The sequence below is a fragment of the Zalophus californianus genome, chromosome 9, assembly GCF_009762305.2.
Source record: "Zalophus californianus isolate mZalCal1 chromosome 9, mZalCal1.pri.v2, whole genome shotgun sequence".
Classification (NCBI taxonomy): Eukaryota; Metazoa; Chordata; class Mammalia; order Carnivora; family Otariidae; genus Zalophus; species Zalophus californianus.
Window position 1 is genome coordinate 121,443,607 of NC_045603.1, and position 12,728 is coordinate 121,456,334.

At 38.5% G+C, this 12,728-nt stretch overlaps 1 protein-coding gene across 1 annotated transcript in view; it reads right to left on the reverse strand.

Moving 5' to 3' along the window:
• Positions 1 to 12,728, reverse strand: part of PLXDC2 (plexin domain containing 2) — a 469,728-nt gene that overhangs the window by 80,243 nt on the left and 376,757 nt on the right. The window contains exons 11-12 of the mRNA XM_027592981.2: positions 10,934 to 11,084; positions 9,219 to 9,257 (exon numbers count right to left, since the gene is read on the reverse strand). Of these exons, the coding sequence (XP_027448782.1) occupies positions 9,219 to 9,257; positions 10,934 to 11,084 (190 nt within the window). The remainder of the gene's footprint in view (positions 1 to 9,218; positions 9,258 to 10,933; positions 11,085 to 12,728) is intronic.

Genomic DNA, 12,728 nt, shown 5'->3' on the forward strand with positions numbered 1-12,728 from the left:
GTTTTATGACCAAATCATGGAGAAATGCTAGATACTAATTCTTTATTGCCATCTTGAAATTTCTTTAGAATACGTGCTCCTTGAAAGCAGGGAATTTGGCTAAGTCTTGTTCACTTATCATGGCCCCAAGCCTGTAACAGTGCCTTGCACGTAGGAGGCATTCAGGAGGAATTAATGAATGAATAAAGAACATTAAAAGCTTTGAACAGCTGTCTAGCAAAGAAACTTCTTTAATTTTCTTTCATCCAGAATATTTCATACTATTTAATCACAGGAATCCTTTTTTTTTTTTCTGTTAGCATTACAGAATATTTGTTTTAAATATTTAGAACATTAAAAAAAGATAAAAGAAAGCGTAGAAATGAAACCACTACCCATATTAAGAATTAAATGTAACAAATACAACAGAAGCCTCTTGGGAAGCTCTCCTCCATTTCATTCATGTCATACTATCCTCTTTTAAAATAAGGTAACACGGGCGCCTGGGTGGCTCAGTTGGTTAAGCGACTGCCTTTGGCTCAGGTCATGATCCTGCAGTCCCGGGATCGAGTCCCACATCAGGCTCCCTGTTCCGCGGGGAGTCTGCTTCTCCCTCTGACCCTCTTCCCTCTCATGCTATCTCTCATTCTCTCTCTCTCAAATAAATAAATAAAATCTTAAAAAAAAAAAATAAAATAAAATAAGGTAACCCTAGGGAGGAGCAAGATGGCAGAGGAGTAGGAGACCTGGATTTCGTCTGGTCCCAGGAATTCAGCTGGATAGGGATCAAACCATTCTGAACACCTACGAACTCAACAGGAGATCAAAGAAAAGAATAGCAGCAACTCTCTGAATGGAAAAGTGACCACTTTCTGGAAGGTAGGATGTGCAAAGAAGTGAATCCCAGGCGATATTTGGGAAGATAGACTGTCGGGGAGGGGGCCTCCGTCAGCCACTTCCGGCAAATGATAGAGCCAAGAAGCACAAAATCGGAATTTTTAGAAGTCAGCTCCGCTGAGGGATGTCCCTCTGGTGGCTAAGCGGGGGGTGGAACACTTGCTGGGACAGTGTGGTCTCAGGACCCTCGGGGTCACAGAAAGACCGGGGGTGCCTGAGTGCGGCAGAGCTCCCAGGTATCAGAGCGGGGAAGCCGGCTGCAGAGACAGAGCTGAGGAGTGGGCTCTCAGCTCGGGGTTGCCATAAACTGTGATCCACGGCACAGTCGGACCACTGCTCTTCCAGCAGGGACCCCAAAAAACGGCAGATCCAGGGAGACTCCCCTTCCTCCCCCGGGAGGAGCAGCGTGGGAGCGCACTGCAGGGATCTGCAGGGTTTGGAGACAGAAACGCTCGGTCACAGGCAGGGTGAGCACAGAGTGTGGCCAGAGACCGGGGAGACGGGAGTGATTGACTGCTTTTCTCTGGGGGCTCACTGAGGAGTGGGACTCCCGAGTTCTCAGCTCCTCCGGGGTGAAGACTGGCAGGCCATTTTCACTCTCCTCCTCCAAAGCTCTATGGAAAGCTTGCAGGGAACAAAAACTCCCACGAGCAAAACTGAGCAGATTACTTAGACCTGACCGGCAAGGGTGGGGCAATTCCGCCTCGGGCAAAGACATTTGAAAACCACGGCAACAGGCCCCTTCCCCAGAAGATCGGCAAGAACAGCCAGCCAAGACCAAGCTTAAGCATCAATGAGAACAGCAGAACTCCAGCGCTAGGGGAATACCGCACATAGAGTTCATGGCTTTTTCCCCATGATTCTTTAGTCTTTCAAAGTTAATTTGTTTAATTTTCATTTTTCTTTTTCCCTTTTTCAACCAACATCTTATCAATTCCTTTTTAAAAAATCTTTTTTTTATTTTTCATTTTTAGAGTCATATTCTACCCCTTCATAGTAGTTACCCTTATTTTTGGTGTATATATATATAAGTTGTTCTCTCTTTAAAATTTTGGGTTACAGTTTCTTCTAACAGACCAAAATACATCCTAAATCTCTAGTGTATGGCTTTGTTCTAGTCTCCTGCCTGACCGCATTCTCTCCCTTTTTCTTAATTCCCCTTCCTGCATTTTTCAACCAATTTATCAATTTCTTTATAAAATCTTTCATATTTTCATCTTTACAGTCATTTTCCATCCCTTCATCATATTTACTCTTATTTTTGTACATATATAAGTTTTTCTTTCTTTAAAATTTTGGGAGGCAGTTTCTTCTAACAGACCAAAATACACCCCAAATCTAGTGTATGGCACTGATCTATGCACCAGCCTGATCATATTTGATCATATTCTTTTTTTTTAATCTTTTTCTTTTTCTTTTCTTTTTTCTTTCCTTCCCTTTCTTTTCCCCTGGTTTCAGGTCTCTTCTGATTTGCTTAGTGTATATTCTTCTGGGGTCCTTTTTACCCTGTTAACATTCTGTTCTCTCATTCATCTGCTGTCCTCTGGACAAAACGACAAGACATAAAAACTCACCTCAAAAAAAAGAACAAGAGGCAGTACCGACTGCCAGGGACTCAATCAACAGGGACATTAGTTAAGATGTCGGAAATAGAGTTCAGAATGACGATTTTAAAGATACTAGCTGGGCTTGAAAAAAGCATGGAAGATATTAGAGAAACCCTCTCTGGAGATATAAAAGAACTAAAATTTAACCAAGTCTAAATCAAAAAGGCTATTAATGAGGAGCAATAAAAAATGGAAGCTCTAACTACTAGGATAAATGAGGCAGAAGACAGAATTAGTGATATAGAAAACCAAATGATGGAAAATAAAGAAGCTGAGAAAAAGAGAGATAAACAACTACTGGATCATGAGGGCAGAATTCAAGCCTTCATGCGATAAGCAATACAATAAGACGAAACAACATTAGAATAATTGGGATCCCAGAAGAAGAAGAAAGAGAGAGAGGGGCAGAAGGTATATTGGAGCAAATTATAGCAGAGAACTTCCCTAATTTGGGGAAGGGAACAGGCATCAGAATCCAGAGGCACAGAGAACCCCCCTCAAAATCAATAAAAATAGGTCAACAGCCCAACATCTAATAGTAAAACTTACAAGTCTCAGAGACAAAGAGAAAATCTTGAAAACAGCTCAGGAGAAGAGATCTGTACCCTACAATGGTAGAAACATTAGATTGGCAACAGACCTATCCACAGAGACCTGGCAGGCCAGAAAGGACTGGTATGATATCTTCAGAGCACTAAATGAGAAAAATATGCAGCCAAGAATACTATATCCAGCTAGGCTGTCATTGAAAATAGAAGGAGAGATCAAAAGCTTCCAGGACAAACAAAAACTAAAGGAATTTGCAAACACGAAACCAGCCCTACAAGAAATATTGAAAGGGGTCCTCTAAGCAAAGAGAGAGTTTAAAAGTAACATATACCAGAAAGAAACACAGACAATATACAGTAACTGTCACCTTACAGGCAATACAGTGGCACTAAATTCATATCTTTCAATAGTTACCCTGAATGTAAATGGACTAAATGCCCCAATCAAAAGACACAGGCTATCAGATTGGATAAAAAAACAAGATCCATCAACATGCTGTCTGCAAGAGACTCATTTTGGACCCAAAGACACCTCCAGATTGAAAGTGAGGGAGTGGAAAACCATTTACCATGCTAATGGACACCAAAAGAAAGCTGGGGTGGCAATCCTTGTATCAGACAAATTAGATTTTAAACCAAAGACTATACTAAGAGATGAGGAATGACACTATATTACACTTAAAGGGTCTATCCAACAAGAAGATCTAACAATTGTAAATATCTATACCCCTAACATGGGAGCAGCCAATTATATAGGCCAATTAATAACAAAATCAAAGAAACACATTGACAACAATACAATAATAGTAGGGGACATTAACAATCCCCTCACTGAAATGGACAGATCATCTAAGCAAAAGATCAACAAGGAAATAAAGACTTTAAATGACACACTGGACCAAATGGACTTCACAGATCTATTCAGAACATTCCAGCCCAAAGCAACAGAATACACATTCTTCTCTAGTGCCCATGGAACATTCTCCAGAATAGATCACATCCTAGGTCACAAATCAGGTCTCAACCAGTACCAAAAGACTGGGTTCACACCCTGCATATTTTCAGACCACAGTGTTTTGAAACTAGAACTCATTCACAAGAGGAAAGTCGGAAAGAGCTCAAATACATGGAGGCTAAAGAGCATCCTACTAAAGAATGAATGGGTCAACCAGGAGATGAAAGAATTAAAAAAAAATAATGGAAACAAAGGAAAATGAAAGTACAACTGTTCAAAATCTTTGGGATGCAGCAAAGGCAGTCCTAAGAGGAAAGTACATAGCAATACAAGCCTTTCTCAAGAAACAAGAAAGGTCTCAAATACACAACCTAACCCTACACCTAAAGGACCTGGAGAAAGAATAGTAAATAAAGTGTAAACCCAGCAGGAGAAGAGAAATCATAAAGATCAGAGCAGAAATCAATGAAATAGAAACCAAAAAACAGTAGAACAGATCAATTTAACTAGGAGCTGGTTCTGTGAAAGAATTAATAAGATTGACAAAACCCTGGCCAGACTTATCAAAAAGAAAAGAGAAATGACCCACATAAATAAAATCATGAATGAAAGAGGAGAGATCACAACCAACACCAAAGAAATACAAACAATTATAGGAACCTATTATGAGCAGCTATGTGCCAGAAAATTAGATAATCTGGAAGAAATGGATGCATTCCTAGAGATGTATCAACTACCAAAACTGAACCAGGAAGAAATAGAAAACCTGAACAGACCCATAACCACTAAGGAAATTGAAGCAGTCATCAAAAATGTCCCAAAAACAAGAGCCCAGGGCCAGATGGCTTCCCAGGGGATTTCTACCAAACATTTAAAGAAGAATTAATACCTATACTTCTGAAACTGTACCAAAAAGTAGAAATGGATGGAAAACTTCCAACCTCATTTTATGAGGCCACCATTACTTGATCCCAAAATCAGACAAAGACCCCATCAAAAGGTAGAATTACAGACCAATATCCCTGATGAACATGGATGCAAAAATTCTCACCACAATACTAGCCAATAGGACCCAACATTACATTAAAAGGATTATTCACCATGACCAAATGGGATTTATTCCTGGGCTGTAAGGTTGGTTCAACATCTAAAATCAATCAATATGATACAATACATTAATAAAAGAAAGAACAAGAACCATAGGATCCTCTCAATAGATGCAGAAAAAGCATTTGACAAAGTACAGCATCCTTTCTTGATCAAAACTCTTCAGTGTATAGGGATAGAAGGTACATACCTCAATATCATAAAAGCCATCTATGAAAAACCTACAGCCAATATGATTCTCAATGGGGAAAAGCTGAGAGCTTTTCCCCTAAGGTCAGGAACACGGCAGGGATGTCCACTCTCACCACTGCTATTCAGCATAGTACTAGAAGTCCTAGCCACAGCAATCAGACAACAAAAAGAAATCAAAGGCATCCAAATCGGCAAAGAGGAAGTCAAACTCTCACTCTTTGCAGATGATATGATACTGTATGTGGAAAACCCAAAAGACTCCACCCCAAAACTGCTAAATTTCATACAGGAATTCATTAAAGTGGCAGGATATAAAATCAATGCACAGAAATCAGTGGCATTCTTATACACCAACAACAAGACAGAAGAATGAAATAAAGGAGTCGATCCCATTTACAATGGCACCCAAAACTATAAGATACCTAGGAATAAATCTAACCAAAGAGGCAAAGAATCTGTACTCAGAAAACTATAAAATACTCATGAATGAAATTGAGGAAGACACAAAGAAATGGAAATTGTTCCATGCTCATGGATTGGAAGAACAAACATTGTGAAGATGTCAATGCTACCTAGAGCAATCTACACATTTAAAGCAATCCTTATCAAAATACCATCCACCTTTTTCAAAGAAATGGAACAAATAATCCTAAAATTTGTATGGAACCAGAAAAGACCCCGAATACCCAGAGGAATGTTGAAAAAGAAAAGCGAAGCTGGGGGCATCACAATTCCGGACTTCCAGCTCTATTACAAAGCTGTCATCATCAAGACAGTATGGTCCTGGCACAAAATAGACACAGAGATCAATGGAAGAGAATAGAGAGCCCAGAAATGGACCCTCAACTCTATGGTCAACTAATCTTCGACAAAGCAGGAAAGAATGCCCAGTGGAAAAAAGACAGTCTCTTCAACAAATGGTGTTGGGAAAATTGGACAGCCACATGCAGAAGAATGAAACTGGACCATTTCCTTACACCGCACACAAAAATAGACTCAAAACATTGAAAGACCTAAGTGTGAGACAGGAGTCCATCAAAATCCTAAAGGAGAACACAGGCAGCAACCTCTTCGACCTCAGCCGCAGCAACTTCTTCCTAGAAATATCGCCAAAGGCAAGGGAAGCAAGGGCAAAAATGAACTATTGGGATTTCATCAAGATAAAAAGCTTTTGCACAGCAAAAGAAACAGTCCACAAAACCAAAAGACAACCGACAGAATGGGAGAAGATATTTGCAAATGACATATCAGATAAAGGGCTAGTATCCAAAATCTATAAAGAACTTATCAATATCAACATCCAAAGAACAAATGATCCAATCAAGAAATGTGCAGAAGACATGAACAGACGTTTTTCCAAAGAAGACATCCAAATGGCCAACAGACACATGAAAAAGTGCTCAACATCGCTCGGCATCAGGGAAATCCATATCAAAACCTCAGTGAGATACCACCTCACACCAGTCAGAATGGCTAAAATTAACAAGTCAGGAAACGACAGATGTTGGCAGGGATGTGGAGAAAGGGGAACCCTCCTACACTGTTGGTGGGAATGCAAGCTGGTGCAGCCACTCTGGAAAACAGTATGGAGGTTCTTCAAAATGTTGAAAATAGAGCTGCCCTACACCCAGCAATTGCACTACTGGGTATTTACCCCAAAGATATAAATGTAGTTATCCAAAGGGTTACATGCACCCCAATGTTTATAGCATCAATGTCCACAATAGCCAAACTGTGGAAAGAGCCAAGATGTCCATCGACAGATGAATGGATTAAGAAGATGTGGTATATATATATAATGGCATATTATGCAGCCATCAAAAGGAATGAAATCTTGCCATTTGCAATGACGTGGATGGAACTGGAGGGTATTATGCTGAGCAAAATAAGCCAATCAGAGAAAGACATGTATCATATGACCTCACTGATATGAGGAATTCTTAATCTCAGGAAACAAACTGAGGGTTGCTGGAGTGGTGGGCGGAGGGAGGGATGGGGTGGCTGGGTGAAAGACACTGGGGAGGGTATATGCTGTGGTGAGAGCTGTGAATTGTGTTAAGACTTTTGAATACAGACGTGCACCTCTGAAACAAATAATACATTATATGTTAAGAAAAAAAGAAGATAGTAGGAAGGGAGAAATGAAGGGGGGGAAATCAGAGGGGGAGATGAACCATGAGAGACTATGGACTCTGAGAAACAAACTGAGGGTTCTAGAGGGGAGGGGGGTGGGGCGATGGGTTGGCCCTGTGATGGGTATTAAAGAGGGCATGTACTGAATGGAGCACTGTGTGTTTTATGCAAACAATCATGGAACACTCCATCAAAAACTAATGATGCAGGGCGCCTGGGTGGCTCAGTTGGTTAAGCGACTGCCTTCGGCTCAGGTCATGATCCTGGAGTCCCTGGATCGAGTCCCGCATCAGGCTCCCTGCCCAGCAGGGAGTCTGCTTCTCCCTCTGACCCTCTTCCCTCTCGTGCTCTCTATCGCTCATTCTCTCTCTCTCAAATAAATAAATAAAATCTTAAAAAAAAAACCAATGATGCAATGTATGGTGATTAGCATAACATAAAAAAAGTAACAAGAAAGTTAAAAAAAAAAACTTTGCAGATCAATCAAAAAAATAAAGAAAATAAGGTAACACCAACTTTAAGACTTATGTTCACATGAAACTAAGTAGCATCCTGCTCTGAGAAATTCTAAACTGGGGGATTGTTAAAGTACCTTCAAGTGCTAAGATTTTAACTTATTTTTAGCTTGTATATATGGTCATCTGTAAAGCTATCCATTCACAGGTTCAATACATTAATAAGGAATGAATGAAATAAAACACTATGGTACAGACCCAAGACAATGGATAATTGATATAATAATGATTATGTGAAGAGGCTAAGCAGCTTATCTTTCAAATGGATTGATATGAATCAATTTTATACATTTTATCATAAAGTCACTTAAGAAAGATGCATACATTTTATCATAAAGTCACTTAAGAAAACAAAGTATTTGTTACTTAACCTAGACTGAGTAAATTAGACAGTATTCTTTTCAATTGCTAAAAGAAAAAAAATCCCTAACAATGTATACATTGGATTTTGACTTACTTAAAAAATCAGCTGGGGCTGCAAAAGTAAAACTGTGTCTAGATCAGTATCACAGGGTGCCACATTTACATAAAAGAGGCTGCTAAGAAGAGGAGCACCTGCCCTTCTTGAGCTGAATAAATAGTTACTGATAAAAAAAAATCTCTTTTATCAAGATCCAGGAAACTATGATAGCGAAGCACATATGAGCTAAAATAGTTTAATAGAAAAAGAACTTTTTAAAAAATTTTAGGCAATATCTTTCACAGTCTTCTTTTAGTAAAACTTTTCTTCCTCAAATTTTCAAGGACCATTATAGATATCACTAAATTGTGTTAGAAAAATGTGAAGTATGTAACTACCTAAATGTTCTTTTTGCATGTCTAATTTTTGTCCCTTGCTTCACATAAAAGATAAAAAGGCCTATAAAGTATATTTCCATATTGATCTAGTTCTTAATTTTATTTATAAAGAATGTTAGTAGTCAACTTAGGTGGGAAAAACCCATTTGAAACCAATACCTGCACCATGCAGATACCCTATATACAATTAAACCAAAGAATAGTGCAAAAAAGAAGAGAAAGATGTGTGGATAAATTTTCACTTTATAATTGCTCATTGGTGTCCTGTTGTTTTTATAGGCAAACATGTGGATTAGAATTTCATTCTGCTATTGATACCATTTCGATTTTCAAGCCAAACAATAAATTCTTCCCATGTTAAATACCAACAGAGACTGAAATATAACTTCACTGTATATTAGAAGCCCACAAATCCTTTCTCATATTTAAATGATTGAAATGAATTAGTATCTAAGGATATTTATAAAAGAAAAAAATCAATTCCTACCTCCATTATCTTTTAGATGTAGTGCTATCTTCGTATCATCTGGAAGAGAAATTCAAAGTTATTGTAACAAAAAAAAAACTTAATGGTCCATAAAACTGATGACCAGTAATGGTCTACTAATGCCTTAATTATAACATGAATAGATGTCAAAATCTTACTCAGTTAATTTCTAGTGCAATGAGAGCAAAGTGCTAGTTTACATAGGTAGTACTAAAATTTCTTACTAAGATTGCAAGATCAACACTTTAGTAAAGTATTATAAGATTCTTAAGATCTTGAGAAAAGTACAGTTATAATTTTAACTTAAAATGAACTTATTTTTAACTTTTGAAAATGACTTATTGCAATTAGACTCTATAGTGATGGCCTTCATTATTCATTTTAAAAAATCAAGATCAGGAAATTCTAAATTAATTGGAAAAGTAAAGATCTGTCAATATTTATGAATTTAACTTCAAAAGTTAAATGCCTATCCATTGCTAATAAATATGACCAAAATCATAAATGAAAAGATCTTGCCCATAATGAATAAAATAAACAAATGAACATGCCTTTTTTTTTCTTACTTCAGTGGTTATATTTTATTCTAAAGAGTAGGATTCAAACTGAAGTAATATTTTCATGGGGTAGGATTCAAACTACAGAAATATTCCATAGGCTATATAACAACACAAAATAATATGGATTAAAATACAACATTGGTTTTAAAAGTAATAAAATGTATTTAACAGCTGTCCCCATCTCATTTTATAACTTTACAGTTAACTTTTTTATATTTATTTATTTGAGAGAGAGAGAGAGAGAGAGCGAGAGAGAGCGAGCATGAGTGGGGGGAGGGGCAGAGGGAGAGAGAAAGAGAATCTCCAGCAGACTCCACACTGAGTGTGGAGCCTGACTTGGGGCTTGATCCTATGACCCTGAGATCATGACCTGAGCTGAAATCAAGAGTTGGACGCTCAACCGACTGAGCCACCCAGGTGCCCCTCAAGTGAATTTTTAATGTCCAATTAAATTTCAATTAAAAGCAAAAGTTTCAAGTTTAATTTATTATTCAAATGAAAGCAAGGTTGATGACCATAAATAAGTATGACCATTTTTTCCCCTCAAAGCTCACTCTTGGCCAACTAATCTCACATTTCTCCCTAGTGGTACCATTCAGAATATATGGTTATATTTTGGCTGATATACCTTCTTCCCCCAATGAGTTGTGCCCATGAATCAATATTCTCTAGTACTTTTGTCTTCCCTGGCAGAGGAAATGGTTTTCAAAGACAATTTCTGTGACACACAGTGCCCCTCTATAGATTATAGACCAACATATCTTATTGTCTGTATTTAGGTAAATATAAGAACTGCATATAAGTAGAATCATCTATTTTCTCTATATGCATTTTGCCTTTCTCTCCTGTGACTGAAATGTTGAATTCAGTTACAACAAAATTTAGCAATATAAAAGGAAGTCTATATTTCTTTTTTAGGGAGGACAAATAGCCAGAATCATTAGTAAAAGCTAAATCTTAATAAAAGACAGGGTACATTAAAAGAATCCCAACACATATTTTTTATTCCATAATAATTTTGTCTTTTCCCCTTGAGAAATCCTTTAGAAATCCAGTTTGGCAAGGGATAACTTTCCCTCTGCAGAGCTACTCCAGTTCATGTCAACACAGTGACTTTCCCTTCTTTCAGAGAAAGAGCAAGAATACCTAGAGTACCTTCTGTGGGCAGGCTGGTGGGCACCTGGGATGTCACTGCTCTTCTGGTGGTCGTTAGGACCCTGAATTTTGTGGTTGTTGCTTGTACAGTTGTGGTGGTTTGAGAAGAACTTTCCATTGGCTCTGTGTTCTCACACATCTTCTCTTTGGACTAATAAGAGAAACAAATGGGTAAACAATTTAAGAGCGATTGTACATGCATTTTAAAAAATCACATCAAAGAAGAGGAATCTGTTATTTTTGTATAGGACAATACTTGTGGGTTATAAGAATTTACAAAGTATACAAAATAGATGAGAAAAAATTGGATGCAGCGAAGCATTTCCACCTTCAGATTTTCGGATTTCATCATTTCTGCAGTTAACCTTTCATATTACTCTTTATCTTGCCCTAAATTTTATATCGATTTATTTATAAGAGACATGATGTCAAGAGGGAGAAGTTCATACAAGAAGCAAAACGTGTGCAAAAAGATAAGATTTAAAACATGGTTAGGTATGTGGAGAAAGAATGCATTTCAAACCGATTATGCTAAATGCTCCATATTACTTTATTGTTTCAAAAATAATCCACCACAGGTTGAGAGAATATTTAAAATTTTTGTTTTCTTTTATGAAACATTCAGATCCACCCAAGCAAAAGATTGAATGACCCTCCTGTAATCACTTAGCCTATTTCTCCCTAGCAGAGCTAGACTGAAGACACCAGGAAAAGACGCATATTTTATTTTTTATTCATAGCCCACAAAATTAAATCCTATGACCTTCACCAGCAACAATCTCCAACACCCAAACTTTTATGGTTTAGAAGCTGGTGTTTATCTCCACCTCTTTGTTCTTCAAAGGCCTCCATCCCTCTGGTAGGTCTTAAGTAGAGGATAGCTAGTCTGTACCTGGGTGGTACTCATCCTGCTTTTGAAAATTATTATTAAATAAATTCCTTTCTGAAACTTCTCTTGTCATGAATGAAGTACAATGCGCTTATTACTAGTTCAGCAAGAGCTCCTCGGCTTCCTTTTTCACTAATGGAATATGACACAGGTTTCTTCCCCACTTCACCTCCCAATATCCTAGGGGACAAAGAAAACATCCCACATTTTCTCAGCGCAGTGGCCTAACCTAATGATCTCCTTGCTGACCCCACGTCGTTATCACCCTCCGCAGCCTGGACCTCACAGGCAGTTGGAGATACTTTTCAGTCAGATTCTGCTTCTCCCTTGACGAAGCGGAAAGCCCAAGTACAGTATTTTTCTCCCTTCAATCTCCCTTTTCCCCAACACTTCAACCTCTCTTTCCCATTCCTTCAAATATCTTGCCCTGTTTTGTTTTTCCACCTTTTCAGGAAATCCCCAGTACCAAATGAAGTGGAAAAAAAAAAAAAAAGCCCGTCTTTTCCCTGCCCTGTGACGAAGCTAGGAGAGGCTGGAGATTAATCACGCAGCCCCCCCCGGGGCGCTCCGTACGTTTACCTCCTGCGGCCGCAGCAGGCCTTCCGTGCTGCTTGGCGACCCTGCCTGGCTTTGCTGGTCTCCCCTCCCACCATCCTCCAAATCAATTTCAAACCTCCCCACTCTCCTGAAAACTTATAATCCCATAATGCCTCTCCCAATCTTACCCCATGGGCTCGCCTTTTATTTCCTTGATAAGAGTCATCAGCAAGAATTCTCTACGTTTCTTTACAAATCAGCATTCTTGCTTGAATCTGTACGGACTTATCCCTCTTTATTTCTGTAATCACGGATGGGCTGACTCAGTCTTTATAGCTATTCCCTCAACCTCTACTCTGGCGCAACTCC